At 44.0% G+C, this 15,802-nt stretch overlaps 1 protein-coding gene across 7 annotated transcripts in view; it reads left to right on the top strand.

Annotated features, from left to right (window-relative positions):
* The window catches only part of PRUNE2 (prune homolog 2 with BCH domain), a 539,766-nt gene that overhangs the window by 310,547 nt on the left and 213,417 nt on the right, over window positions 1–15,802 (top strand). For all 7 annotated transcript variants that reach the window (XM_075318132.1, XM_075318117.1, XM_075318106.1 and 4 more), the window contains exons 7-8: window positions 546–704; window positions 11,054–15,446. In XM_075318132.1, the coding sequence (XP_075174247.1) occupies window positions 546–704; window positions 11,054–15,446 (4,552 nt within the window). The remainder of the gene's footprint in view (window positions 1–545; window positions 705–11,053; window positions 15,447–15,802) is intronic.

The raw sequence follows: 15,802 nt of genomic DNA, 5'->3' as shown, positions 1-15,802 counted from the left end.
TAATCTGTCTGGTGTGTTCCATGGCTTTCATGATGCTCTTTGAATCCTAATGTTCTTTGATCCCTAGTGTTCTTAAACAAACCTTCTAGACCTATACAGAACAGCTGTAGTTATGCTAAGAATAATTTACAATCAGGTTGATTTAATGTACTAATTAGGTGATAAGAAAAACAAACAGAAAAAAATTAGATGACTTCTGGAGACAATTGGTCACTCAGGTTTTTATTTAAGGGTATCAGACCACAGTGGGCTGAATACAAATTCATAACACCATTTTCAGATTTAAAGTTTTTAAATATTTAGAAAACCATTTAGCATTCCCTTTAAACTTCACAAATACTTGCTATTTAGTGTTGATATATCACATAAAATCCAAATAAATTGCAATCAAGTTTGTGGGTGTAAGATGACAAACGTGGAAGACTTTAAATGGTATTAATACTTTTTCAAGGCACTGTATGTATTTAGTCATGGTTATAGCTTGTAATCTAGTATTCATGTCTTACATTGATCTCAGTGAATTGTTTTCTTTTCATTACTCCCAGGACTTAATGAGCTACAGGAACATCATTGGTGATCTGAAAATATTTCTTGATAAATACGAGTTTGACATACTTATTCTTTTGGCCAGCTACTCATCAGGCGATCAGGCAACGAGACAACAAATAGCTGTCTATTCGGAGAATCCCGAGTTATGTAACCAAGTAAGAGATGATTCCATTTCTAAAGTAACTATTATGGGCTTTGAATTTTATTTTGGTGTAGATACATATATCATTTGTAGAGCTGCTGTTTGTTAATTTATTTAATTGTTATAGGTGTTGTTTCACTATAACAAACTCCATTATAGTAGTAGGTCACCTGTGGTATAAGTCTGCAGATTCAGCCTTCCTAGATTTGTACAGTAAAAAGTCAGATGCATAGGTGACAGTACAAATGTGCCAATCAGCAGCAGGAATACAAGGGAGATATGATATTTTAGTAGGTACTAGTAGACTACTAGATCTGAACAAACATAGTACTGGCTTACAAGTCTTATAAATAGCTATCAGAAATTATAACTGGTGTCGAGATCTACATCTTTGATTGACATTGACAACTTCACAAAGTCAAACTTTATTTTTCAGATATGTTCCCATGTTCCTGCCTAAAACTCATTCACAACTATAGGGAAAAACCTGCACACAATTTGTAGCATTCACCGGATTTTCAAATCTGTAACATTTTTGTACAGATCTTCACCTCTCACACACAATTAACACTAGAACTACTGAGGTAGTCATTTTGACTACTTTGCACCATGTATTTCTATATAGGTGTCACGAGTCCAGTAGTTCTAGTGTTAACACGTTACAAACCAAATCTTCAGTAGAAACCTTCCATAATTTGTTAACATGTTCTTAGGGTCTAAGATACAAGATTTGCAGGAGACCAGTCAAGCTGAGCACCAACTAAACTCAACATGAAGTTTCCTAAATGAGTTCAAATAGTGCATAATTATATGGGTCCAATTGATTAAACCAAATCCATGTGCATTCTGACTCTGTCTTCTTTAGTTTTCTGTTATCCTGATTGCTCTACACATCGGCCATTAGATAGGAGCCTGATGTGAGATAGATGTAGGACCAAGAACATTTGCAATGCATATCTAAGATGGAATTCCTCTTTCATTACTATCATCTAATGTTTCCCATGTTCCAAAAGTGCCAGCATCAGCACCATTAATTGCACAGTTATCCCCTTCAAGTGCCAGCCATAATTACCTCTATTAGTTTTGCCCATTAATATATTATCAGTATCTTCCAGAGACATTCCTAAAAATGTAACTTTGGGTGTTTCTTGTTTACATCTATCCAGTCCCTTTCTGTTCAGAATTTTATCCACAGTCAACAGCTGTGAAGCATCCTCCTCATATCTGATTAAAGGTGAGGTGGAGACAAACACAGCTACAGTGGGTACGAAATGTATTCAGACCCCTTTCAATTTTTCACTCTTTGTTTCATTACAGCCATTTGGCAAATTCAAAAAAGTTCATTATTTTTCTCATTAATGCACACTCTGCACCACATCTTGACAGGAAAAATAACAGAAATGTAGAAATTATTGCACTTATTAAACAAGAAAAATTGAACTATCACATGGTCAAAAGTATTCAGACCCTTTGCTCAGACACTCATATTTAAGTCACATGCGGTCCATTTCCTTGTGATTCTCCTTGAGATTGTTCTACTCACTCATTCATTTGAGTCCAGCTGTGTTTAATTAAACTGATAGGACATGATTTGGAAAGGCACACACCGTCTATATAAGACCTCACAGCTCACAGTGCATGTCAGACCAAATGAGAATCATGAGGTCAAAGGAACTGCCCAAGGAGCTCAGAGACAGAATTGTGGCAAGGCACAGATCTGGCCAAGGTTACAAAAGAATTTCTGCAGTCCTCAAGGTTTCTAAGAGCACAGTGGCCTCCATAATCCTTAAATGGAAGACCAGAACACTTCTTACACCTGGCCATCCAGCCAAACTGAGCAATCGTGGGAGAAGAGCCTTGGTGAGAGAGGTAAAGAAGAACCACAAGATCACTGTGGCTGAGCTCCAGAGATGCAGTAAGGAGATGGGAGAAAGTTCCACAAAGTCAGCTATCACTGCAGCCCTCCACCAGTCGAGCCTTTATGGCAGTGTGGTCCGACAGAAGCCTCTCCTTAGTGCAAGACATATGAAAGACCGCATATAATTTGCAAAAAAATACATGACGGACTCCCAGACTATGAGAAATAAGATTCTCTGGTCTGATGAGACGAAGAAATAACTTTTTGGTGATAATGCTAAATGGTATATGTGGAGAAAACCAGGCACTGCTCATGACCTGCCCAATACAATCCCAACAGTGAAACATGATGGTGGCAGCATCATGCTATGGGGGTGTTTTTCAGCTGCAGGGACAAGACGACTGGTTGCAATTGAAGGAAAGATGAATGTGGCCAAGTACAGAGATATCCTGAAAGAAAACCTCTTCCAAAGTGCTCTGGAGCTCAGACTTGGTCGAAGGTTCACCTTCCAACAAGACAATGACCCTAAGCACACAGCTAAAATAACAAAGAAGTGACTTCAGAACAACTATGTGACCATTCTTGACTGGCCCAGCTAGAGCCCTGACCTATTGCCCTGGTACCATACGGGAAACTTGGCTTGTACCATACCCTGGATTGTTGTCAAGAAAAAAACGCCCCTTTTGTCTTTAAACTTGACCACAACCATGTTGCCGCTACAGTGGGCTCGGCTCTCACCCTTAGGGAGAGGCTGCTCAACTAGCGATAAAGGTAGACCCCTCTGGTTTCTGCGCACAGTACCGCAAGCGGCGGTAGTTCTGGCAGAGGGGGATTGAAAGAGTGGGATGCTTGTGTAAAATTTATCAACGTACAGATGGTAACCTTTATCAAGCAAGTGGGTGGATCAAATCCCACACTATTTTCCCACTCACCCCCAGAGTAGGTGGGCATTCTGGGGGCTGGATCCTGCTATCCTTCCCTCGGTAAACTCTAAAGCTGTGAGTGTACCCTGAGGTACTCTCAGACAGCTTATAGAGTTTTATCCCGTACCTGGCCCTCTTACTGGCCAGGTACTGATGGAATTGAAGCCTCCCTTTGAAGTGGATGAGGGATTCATCCACACAAATTTCGTTTGGGGAATATACACTTCAGCAAACTTGCTGAAGTACTCGATGACCGGTCCAATTTTGAACAGTCTATCAAAATTCGGGTCATCGCGGGGAAGGCTGTCCGCATTGTCTCTAAAATGAAGAAACCTATCAACGGCCTCAAACCGTTTGCGGGTCATGACCATGCCAGATATTGGAGTTTGATATAAAATATCAGTACTCCAGTATTCGCAAATTTCTGGTTTCTTCACAATCCGCATGTGAAGGACCAGTCCCCAATAGTTCATCATTTCTATTGAGTCATTGGGACTCCAAGTAGAATATGATGAATTTGGGTTTTCGGACAAAAGTTGCTGGGCATACAGGTTAGTTTGCTCCACCATAAGACTGACAATTGACTCAGAGAAATAGACTTTGAAAAAGCGTATTTTTCTGAGGTTGGCAGTCTCCAACTGGATTCCTGATTGGGGAACGAAATCAGGAATCCGTGGAGCAAAATTTTCAGGGACAGGGGTCCAGACAGGGGCACTAGTGCTAGGTTGGGCATGACTAGCACTAGGTTGGGGGTTACTCATACTTGGCTGTGGCTCTTCTCCCACAGCATCTGGCTCTTCTCCCACGGCCTCTGGCTCTTCTCCCATGGCCTCCGGCTCTTCTCCCACGACCTCTGGACAATTTTTTGTCCTGCGACGTCTTCGTGGCGGCTAGTCTGTGTCACTAGAAGAGGAAGAGTGGGAGGAATAGAGAAAAGTGTGGTCCTCTCCCTCACTATCAGCTTCGGAGGCATATGCCTTCTCAGCTGAGTACACCTTTTGTGAGCGGGACGAGCGGGAAATTTTGTGTGTGCGTGTGTAAAAAAAAAACCCTAAACTTTATTAGTGTGCGTGTGTATGTGAGTGTGTTTGGTGAAACTTTCTACTGCAGGAGGTGGCTGTCAGGCGCAGGGAGGGCAGGCCGCGGGCTGTCAGGTGCAGGGAGGGCAGGCCATGGGCTATCAGGCACAGGGAGGGCAGGCCACAGGCTGAGGAGATACAGGAGCCAGCAGCAGCAGGGGGGGTGATCACTGGGGCCATGGGGGTGATGACTGGGGCGGGGGGGTGATCTTACTGGGGCGGAGGGGGTGATCTCACTGGGGCAGAGGGGGTGATCTCACTGGGGCAGAGGGGGTGATCTCACTGGGGCAGAGGGGGTGATCTCACTGGAGCAGAGGGGGTGATCTCACTGGGGCAAAGGGGTGATCACAGGGCCGGGGGGAGGGGTGATCAAAGGGCCAGGGGGAGGGGTGGTGATTACAGGGCCGGGGGAATGATGTGATCACTGGGGTAGGGGGAGTGATCGCTGGCAGCAGCAGGGGCCCTCACAGCACTCAGGAGGCTGGCAGCAGGCTGGCAGAAGCAGAGGAGTGAGTGATCACAGGGCAGGGGGACTGAGCGGAGGTCGGGATGGCGGGGCTGGAATCGGAAGACGGGGGGTGGAGAGGAGGTCGGGGTGGGGAGTGTGATTGGGCGACGGGGGGAGCGGAGATCGGGGTGGGTGTGGAATCGGACGGCAGAGGGGAGCGGGGACAAATACTACTGGATGGCAGCGCGGTGATCGGCGGCGGCGGGAGATCGCGGTGGCAGCAGGAGTTCGTGGTGGCAGCAGCAGCAGGGGACCTCGCTCTTCGCCTTCCATGGACAGGATGAGGCTGAAGGGGGAGGGCACCCACCGGTCACACCGCTCCTCCACATCTGATTGGAGGGATAGCTTCACATGGACGCTAGCTCAAATCAGATCGGGGGGGGGGGGTGACACAGAGGTCATTCTGCTCAAGCCAATGGCTGATGATATTGCATCATCAGCCATGGCTGGATTGTAATATTTCACCAAGTTTCATTGGTGAAATATTACAATCGCTCTGATTAGCATTTCACTTTCACTTTGAACTGCGAATCAGAGCGATTGTAGCCATGGGGGAGCAAAGCCACCCCCCCTGAGGTCAAATACAGGTCCTCACGTACCTGTACGGAATCCTGCCATGACGCATATGGTGCGTCAAGGGTCAGGAGGGGGTTAATAAGAAAAAAATGAACTTTTTTGAATTTACCAAATGGCTGCAATGAAACAAAGAGTGAAAAATTTAAAGGGGTCTGAATACTTTCCGTACCCACTATATGCTCATGTGATCAAGGTTTCTCCTTGTGCCACATTTTGCTCTGGCATTCTCTTCTCCTCTGTGGACTTTGCTGACTGACTTTTCCTCTTCTGTGATGTGTTGTTGTAGCCTCCTCAGCAGGGCTACTTGGCAGTGACAGTGTCAACATTAAAAGAGGTGGAGGACCAGAAAAGACGTTTTAGCCAAGCAGTCAGGAGAGCATTTACAGAGTATAGACAAAGTTCATGCTAGGCAACAAGAGACTGACAGGCCCACGTCAGCCTTCTCACCATTTCTTAATGAAAATCTGTCACCAGGTTTTTCCCACCAAATCTGAAAGCAACATTATGTAGAGACAGAGACCCTGATTTACTATACTGTGTCACTTACTGGGTTGCTTGGTAAACCTGCTCCCAGGTAGTCCTCCTTATTTATAAGTGCTGTATTACCCTGCCCCCATTACTGATTGGCAGCTGTCTGCCTATGTACAGTGTACACAGAAAGCTATCAATCAGTGGTGTGGGTGGGATTATACAGAACTGAGCATTCATAAAACTGACAGATCAACTTCAGATAAAACAATGTTTTTATTAAAAAAATACAATATACAGTCCAGAAAGTAGTACATCACTGGAATCATGGTCTCTACCCCACCAGCATACTGCTCTCAGATAGGGTAGCAAAAACATAGTAACTGGTTCCTCATAAAAAAACATTCCAGATGCAAAAACAAAGACACATAAGTGCTTGCAAACTAAGGCGGGCTTTGTAAACATCCCGCCCACCTTCTCCCTTCCGCATATCATACGGGAGCCGCGGTGACGCCGGTAGGAGATGTTCCTCGCTCCTGCGGCTTCACACACAGCGATGTGTGCTGCTGCTGGAGCGAGGAACAACATCGGACCATCGCGTAAGCGTAATTATGGATTACGCCGACGCTACACCGATGATACGATTACGACACTTTTGCGCTCGTTAATCGTATCATCTAGGCTTTACACACTACGATGTCGCCTGCGATGCCGGATGTGCGTCACTTTCAATTTGACCCCTCCGACATCGCACTAAAGATGTTGTAGTGTGCAAAGTGCCCCTTAGTCTGTCTCTGTCTGTGTCCATCTCTCCACAGAAATCATATTACCTCATAAATAAGCTTCTTATACTAAGAATGTCCTTCGTTGCGTATAGCAACCAATCAGAGCTCCTATTAATGACCTGTAGCTCTCAGCTCCATTGATTTTAATGTAAGCAGGTTTTTGGAGAGTAACTGTAAAGCGCGGGGTTACATTTTCACCTCAAAACATAGTCTATGACGTTCCATGAGTTAAATACGGCGTCTGTGCAAAATTTTGTGATTGTAAATGCGACGATGCAAATTCCTTTAGTGGACAGACACACATACATACACACATACATACACTCTGCTTTATATATTAGACTAGCTGTAGCACCCGGTGTTGCCCGGGATAGTAACTGTCTCTCTTTCTCTCTCCCAGTCTCTGTCTATGTGTCAGTGTCTGTCTGTGTCTCTGTCTGTCTCTTTCCTTGTCTGTCTGTGTCTCTGTCTGTTTCTATCTCTCTGTCTGTATTTGTATCAGTCTATCTGTCTCCATCTCTCTGTCTGTCTCTATCTCTGTGTCTGTCTCTGTGTGTGTCTGTCTGTCTCTCTCTTTCCCCATCTGTCTCTTTCCCGTTTCTCTTTGTCTGTCTCTTTCCCCATTTGTCTCTTTCCAGGTCTGTCTCTTTCCAGGTCTGTATCTTTGCCCGTCTGTCTCTTTGCCCGTCTGTCTATTTCCAGGGCTGTTTCTTTGCCCATCTGTCTCTTTCCAGGGCTGTCTCTTTCCAGGGCTGTCTCTTTGCATGGCTGTCTCTTTGCCTGGCTGTCTCTTTGCCCGGCTGTCTCTTTCCAGGGCTGTCTCTTTCCCCATCTGTCTCTGTCCTGGTCTGTCTCTTTCCCCATCTGTCTCTTTCCCGTCTGTCCCTTTGCCCGTCTGTCTCTTTCCCGGTCTGTTTCTTTGCCTGTCTGTCTCTTTGCCTGTCTGTCTCTTTGCCCGTCTGTCTCTTTCTAGGTCTGTCTCTTTCCAGGGCTTTCTCCTTCCAGGGCTGTCTCTTTCAGCTGTCTCCTTGCCCGGTTGTCTCTTTGAACAGTTGTCTCTTTCCAGGGCTGTCTCTTTCCAGGGCTGTCTCTTTCCAGATCTGTCTCTTTCCAGGTCTGTCTCTGCCCGTCTGTCTCTTTCCAGGGCTGTTTCTTTCCAGGGCTGTCTCTTTCCAGGGCTGTCTCTTTCCCCGTCTGTCTCTTTGACTGTCTGTGTCTTTGACCGTCTGTCTCTTTCCCCATCTGTTTGTGTCTTTGTCTGTCTTTTTCTGTCTCTCTCTATCCATCTCTCCACTGACATCTTATTACCTCACACATCACCTTCTTATACTACTAGTTTATTTTGTTCCTATAGCAACCACTGACAATTCCTATTAATAGCCTGCAGCTCACAGCTCCATTCAGTTTAATGGAAGCAGGATTTTTGGAGAGTAATTGTAAAGTGCGGGGTTACATTTTCCCGCCAAAACATAGTTTATGACGTTCCCTGAGTCACATGGAGTGTCTGTGCAAAATTTCGTGATTGTAAATGCGACGGTGTGGATTCCTTTAGTGGACATACACACATACACACATACACTCAGCTTTATATATTAGACTAGCTGTAGTACCCAGGCGTTGCCCGGGATAGTAACTGTCTCTCTGTCTCTCTCCCAGTCTCTGTCTGTGTGTTGCTGTCTGTCTGTCTCTCTGTCTGTCTCTTTCCTTGTCTGTCTGTGTCTATGTCTCTGTCTGACTACTTCTATCTCTGTCTGTATTTGTATCAGTCTATCGGTCTCCATCTCTGTGTCTGTCTGTCTCTCTCTATCTCTGTGTCTGACTCTTTTCCGTCTGTCTCTTTCCCCGTCTGTCTCTTTCCCCGTCTGTTTCTTTCCCCGTCTTTCTCTTTCCCCGTCTGTCTCTTTCCAGGGCTGTCTCCTTCTAGGGCTGTCTGTTTCCAGGTCTTTCTCTTTCCAGGGCTGTCTCTTTCCCCGTCTGTCTCTTTCCCCACCTGTTTCTTTCCCCGCCTGTCTTTTTCCCCGCCTGTCTCTTTCCTCGTCTGTCTCTTTCCCCGTCTGTCTCCTTGCCCGTCTGTCTCTTTCCCCGTCTGTCTCTTTCCCCAGCTGTATCTTACCCCACCCGTCTCTTTCCCCATCTGTCTCTTTCCCCGTCTGTCTCTTTTCCCAGCTGTATCTTACCCCATTTGTCTCATACCCCATCTGTCTCTTACCCCACCTGTCTCTTTCCCCATCTGTCTCTTTCCCCACCTGTCTCTTTCCCCGCCTGTCTCTTTCCCCGCCTGTCTCTTTCCCCGCCTGTCTCTTTCCTCGTCTGTCTCTTTCCCCGTCTGTCTCTTTGCCCGTCTGTCTCTTTCCCCGTCTGTCTCTTTCCACAGCTGTATCTTACCCCACCTGTCTCTTTCCCCATCTGTCTCTTTCCCCATCTGTCTCTTTCCCCAGCTGTATCTTACCCCACCTGTCTCTTTCCCCATCTGTCTCTTTCCCCGTCTGTCTCTTTCCCCACCTGTCTCTTTCCCCATCTGTCTCTTACCCCATCTGTCTCTTTCCCCATCTGTTTCTTTCCCCGTCTGTCTCTTTCCCCATCTGTCTCTTTCCCCGTCTGTCTCTTTTCAGGTCTGTCTCTTTGCCTGGCTGTCTCTTTCACCGTCTGTCTCTTTCCCCGTCTGTCTCTTTCCCCATCTGTCTCTTTCCCCGGCTGTCTCTTTCCCCGGCTGTCTCTTTCCAGGGCTGTCTCTTTCCCCGGCTGTCTCTTTCCCTGGCTGTCTCTTTCCCCGTCTGTCTCTTTATCTGGTCTGTCTCTTTCCAGGTCTGTCTCTTTCCCCGTCTGTCTCTTTCCCCATCTGTCTCTTTCCAGGTCTGTCTCTTTCCAGGTCTGTCTCTTTGCCCGTCTGTCTATTTCCAGGGCTGTCTCTTTCCCCGTCTGTCTCTTTGCCCGTCTGTCTTTATGCCCATCTGTCTCTTTGCCTGTCTTTCTCGTTCCAGGTCTATCTCTTTGCCCGTCTGTCTCTTTGCCCGTTTGTCTCTTTGCCCGTCTGTTTCTTTCCAGGGCTGTCTCTTTCCAGGGCTGTCTCTTTCCCCGTCTGTCTGTCTGTCTCTTTCACCATCTGTCTGTCTGTGTCTCTGTCTGTCTGTCTTTTTCTGCCTCTCTATCCATCTCTCCACCGACATCATATAACCTCACACATAAGCTTCAACTAACAGTTTATTTCATTCCTATATCAACCACTGACAGTTGCTATTAATAACCTATAGGTCCCACCTCCAATCAGTTTAATGGCGACAGGATTTTAGAGACTAACTGTAAAGCACAGGGTTAAATTTTTCTGTAAAAACATAGTCTACGACGCTCCCTGGGTCACATGAGGTGTCTGTGCAAAATTTCGTGATTGTAAATGCGATGGTGTGGATTCCTTTAGCGGACATACACACACACACTTAGGTGGGCTTTGCACGTTGCGACATCGCAAGCCGATGCTGCGATGTCGCATGCGATAGTCCCCGCCCCTGTCGCAGCTACGATATCTTGTGATAGCTGGCGTAGCGATAATTATTGATACGCCAGCTTCACATGCACTCACCTGCCCTGCGACCGTCGCTCTGGCCGGCGACCCGCCTCCTTCCTAAGGGGGCGGGTCGTGCGGCGTCACAGCGACGTCACACGGCAGGCGGCCAATGGCGGCGGAGGGGCGGAGATGAGCAGGATGTAAACATCCCGCCCACCTCCTTCCTTCCATATAGCCGCTGGCGGCAGGTAAGGAGATGTTCCTCGCTCCTGCGGCTTTACACACAGCGATGTGTGCTGCCGCAGGAACGAGGAACTACATCGTACCTGTCGCGGCTCCGGCATTATGGAAATGTCGGAGCCTGCACCGATGATACGATAACGACGCTTTTGCGCTCGTTCATCGTATCATCTAGGATTTACACACTACGACATCGCAAGTGACGTCGGATGTGCGTCACTTTCGATTTGACCCCACCAACATCGCACCTGCGATGTTGTAGTGTGCAAAGCCGCCTATACACACACACACACACACACACACACACACACACACACACACATACACTCAGCTTTATATATTAGATTACAGGTACAATATCTTAGTTATATGTTTGCATGTATCCATTTTTAATCAATTAAACAAAATCTTTTCATTTTATAGGTGTGCTGTGAATTGGAAGAATGCCAAAATCCTTTCCTCGATCTTGAGCCATCAGATTATGGTTGTGATCGTTTTTTTGTTTATCAGCAAGACAGCCCTTTAGTAACTTGTGAGCAAGTGGCAGCAATCATCAAAGATGCCATCAACAGAAGACGCATTGGTGTGGTTCCCAACAGTCGAACGTCCTCAACTGAAGCTGTTGCTGGTAGTGCACCTCTCTCACAGGGATCATCTGGAATTATGGAGCTATATGGTTCTGATGTAGACCCTCAACAAAACCCATCAAACTTTCCAGATAATCAACAGGACATTAATGGATCAGTGCAGGCCCAAGTGGATGTGAATGTTGATCTTGTCAGCCCAGATAGTGGCCTTGCAACTATCAGAAGTAGCAGGTCTTCTAAAGAGAGCTCTGTTTTTCTCAGTGATGACAGTCCAGTTGCAGAACTTGCAGGTTCTCATCACAATTTTGCTCCTGGATTGGATTCTTATAGTTGTATCCCAGAATGTGTAATCATTGAAGAAGAAACCCCATCAACCAGGAATAACAGTGATAATCTTGAGTTATTCAGCTTTGATCTAGTCCCTAACATGCGTTCTGAGTCTTCTTCACATTCTGCAGACTACTCTATGGCTGATGATTTCTTTTTTCAGAGTGATTCCTCAGAAGGACAGCAAGCTACTGCTCAAAAAGAACATGACCAACCTCATTTCTACAGAAATGATGTAGCTAACTGTTCAACAAAATTGCTAAATTCCAAATCTGGAAAATCTACATTGTTAGAAGTTGAAAATATAAGTTTAGTAGAGTTTGATGACAATTTCATGCATAGTGTTGAAAACCATGAGGATCTATGTGACAAACATCCCAGTGTAAGTGATCTAGTTGAATGTAGTTCTCCTTTATCTTCTGATGTTCCTAGACGTACACAGGTTAAAATTCCTCCAACACCTATGAATAGTCTAGTGGAAAGTTCTCCACTAGATAATGGACCTCCAACTTTTTTCCCGGAAGATGTTATAGAGAAAATTAATGAAATAGGAGCTGCTGACTTATCTCAGGTTAAATATTCCTACTGGTGGAATGGAGGGGAACAAAACGTTACACAAGAGGCCTTGCTAAATACCGACACCTGGAGTTCAAGTGAACAGGAACCTGTGTTTCATAGTCCAGATTCATGGAAAGGCGAAAAGCAAAAAAGCAATCATGAAGCTGGATCATTTCATATGAAAGTACCTAAATGTCAAAACAGGCACAATGATGATAACACCGCATGGCAGGAAAACAGTACATTTTCAGATTTATGGAGCTCTAATCAACCCATAGAGTCAACCTCAGACCCATGGTGTGCTTCTCCAGGTAGCTATGGACAATGTACTAATCAACCATTTGATACATGGGAAGCTTCACATACGTCTAACCATAAGAGGTACTCTTCCAAATTGAATGAAGTAAGTGAATTAGCAATTGACCTTTCTTTAGAATATACTCCTGATATCAATGATAAAAGTAACAGACTTGATGAAGAAATACTGGAATTAGAGCAGCACTCAAAACGAAAATGTGACATTCCGAATGGAAACTTAAAATGCTTAGATCCAGATGGTGAGGAGTCACATGATTTAATACACATACAAAGAAACCTCTGTGTGTGGGATTTTTGTCAAGGTAATAAAGAGTCAAATATTCTCAAGGAAGATGTTGATTGGGAAGACCCATTTTTGTCTTACAGGTGTATGGACTTTACAAGCCCTGGCACAAGCAAAGATTGTGTTGTTTCTCCTCCAGATACCAATTACTCAACATCAGACTCAGTATCTTCTCCTTTGTACGAAGATGATATAAAGGATAATGAGAAGACCTGGGAAGAACCAAAAACTGAGCTTGTTCATGATAATGAGGAGTTGACATTGGATAAAAGTAGCTCTTCGAATACAGAGAACATAAACAATTCTATTGAAACTCCATGTATGACATCTGAAAAAATAGATGGTGTCAACGTCATGAAAGAAAAAAGTGATTATATGAACAACCTGACACCTTGTTCATGGCAAGACTTTAATCTTGAATGTATGGAAGGCGAAAATTTAAAACAAAGTAGCAGAGAGTTATCCACTGATGAAAATTTACCAAAAACAGAAGCTGATAATACACCTCAGTTCCCCCTTGCTAACAATGATTTAAGTCATTTTTTACATCAAACTCCTCACAGTTCGTCAGCAAGTAAAACACCAGATAATGTTCTCCTTAAAAATCATAATACATATGTAAAAGCCAATACAGATGGAAAAGTCAGATTAAATGACCTTGATGATAACTCTTCTGTTAGGCTACCAAGTATCAAATCACTTTCTCCCGACCTACTGAATAAAGTAGTCAATGTTTTCAATGAACATCAGTTTGATATTAGTAAACCACATGAAGATATGACTTCTCAGAGGTTGGAACAAGAAATCGACATTTGGGAGCCAGATGTGCAGTATGATACAGAATCCTCCTCTCTGAACACTCCTGATGATTTAGATACTTTACAAGATGTCAATTTGTTAAATAAATCTCCAGTGTTAGGTGTCAGAGAAGGAGGCGATGACTGTGGCAAAAATATAAATTGTGTTATCCACTTGTCCCCAGTCAATGACACCCAGAGTCAGGCCAACAATAAGTACAAGTCACAGAATTCAGGTCTATTGAGTTCAGAGGCAAATAATAAATATAAGCAATATATTCACGAGAAAAGTTTCTCTACTAAACAGCAATCTCCTAATAGGAACATTGAAATAAAGGAAAATATATTATATGGTGACAACCATTGCAAACCTCATACAGATACTACACATGCAGATGTTGATGATACTACTGTACATGGAGATGTGTTATACACCTCTCATAGTAACTGTGCATCAGCTGATTTAAGTTTAGGTGTATCTAATATCAATGTTCTACAAGATCTGAAAATGAACCCTTGTCATAATGTAAATGTCCTCAGTGGCTCTCCCAATTCTAGATCACCAACTCCAGAATTAGCTGGCAATTTAGATCTAATACATGATGGCATTTTATGTGGAAATAAAATAGACCATTCCTTAGTGTCAACGAATACCTATCATGGCAACTCAACGGATCATGACAGGATTAACCCTCCTCAAATATCATCTGGTATGATTAGTAAAGTTCCTCTGAATCTGGATATTTGGAACACACAAATTTGTGAAGATTCCGAATCTTCATCAAGTCCTGTGTCAAATGATGTTCTTGACCATCCCAGTCCAATGGATAGTAATGTTAAAAACTGTTTCCAGGAAAAGTTGCTGGATCTAGAACCAATCACTACATTTTTTAATCATACTCATTCTAGCTCAACTACACCTGGCACAGAAGAAGAAAGTTTGGAGGAGCAACTTGTTTGTCTCAATAATTATCCCTCAGCGGAGTATAATATAAAAAAGGACACAGCAGAATGTTTTAATAACCTTTCAGATGAACCAGAACAATCCAGACTGGATACAAATAGTCTTCTCAGTCTAAGTTGTCCTACTTTTAACAATTTGCATCCAGTTAATGGTGGGTATGAAGAAAATACCCAAATTGTAAACCCATCAGAAATTGAAGATCAAAATGAAGATAGAAATACTCAATTATTAGATAGCTTGGGTGAAGAGGAAGACATATGTTCTCAAATGTTTTATGAGTCAAACATGAACACCATCTCAGATATTGAACCTGTTATTGAAAACCCATGTCATGTAAATGTATTGTCATGTAGCACAGACTTTTTGGCTCATGTTTATGAAGGCGAAGCTGCCAACGAGCAAGGTAACAGTGATGCATATGCTATGAGGGAATCATCAGATATTATAGACGGTATTGAAGAATCCCAGCTAGTCTATGAAGATGATTTGTCTTCTGATATTCTAGATCAACAGAATGACATGGAAAATAGCTTTGAGCACTGTGAATCTTTTACCAATGGTCCTAATCAAACTGACTTTATCACAGATATGTTAGATGACCACACCCAACAATCCTCTCCATTCCTTTATGTAGAACCAGATCTATGGAATATGACAGAGAAAGCCTACACTAAACAATCAGTGAGTGACAGTCCTGATGAACTTTATGGTTGTGAAAACATTTCATTGACTTCCATTAGCCCAGATCTGTGCCAAGAATATGAAAACAGTCAAACATATCGGCAACATGGAAGCATGAGAACAGGCAGTATTCCAAGGATAAGAGCACTATCTGAAAGTACAAAAGAAAGACAAGATACTGCTCATGGTGAAGAGACAAAAATATCACATTCTCTTCCTTTACTTGTATGTGATGACCAAACTTCAGAGTCTTCCAATACTATTGAGAAAATTGACATGGCAGTCAACCCTACCGATATTGGTGAGTTAGGTGAAATTGATTGTGTAATTTATAGCTTTGTATTTTAATGTTGGCCAGTGGCGTAACTTGAGGCTTAAGGGCCTCAAATCAAAATCTCAAAGAGGGCACCAAACTATTGCAGGTCTTTAATAGTAATGGCCTTTTCATATGGGCCAAAGGGGCCTTTTCGGCTTCCATAAACTCCAGGGCCCAGGTGTGATTACAGCCCCTGCATCTATAAGGGTGCACTCACACAATCGTATGACGCATCACCTGGCACGGCTGCACACTCTCCTGATAGGAGCGGGTCAGCTACATGTATTTCCATACAGCTGAGAGGCTCCTGTCCAGAGAGTGTGCAGTCGTGCCAGGTGATG

The sequence above is a fragment of the Anomaloglossus baeobatrachus genome, chromosome 1 (assembly GCF_048569485.1).
Source record: "Anomaloglossus baeobatrachus isolate aAnoBae1 chromosome 1, aAnoBae1.hap1, whole genome shotgun sequence".
Taxonomy (NCBI): domain Eukaryota; kingdom Metazoa; phylum Chordata; class Amphibia; order Anura; family Aromobatidae; genus Anomaloglossus; species Anomaloglossus baeobatrachus.
This window is presented reverse-complemented; position numbering and strand designations above follow the sequence as displayed.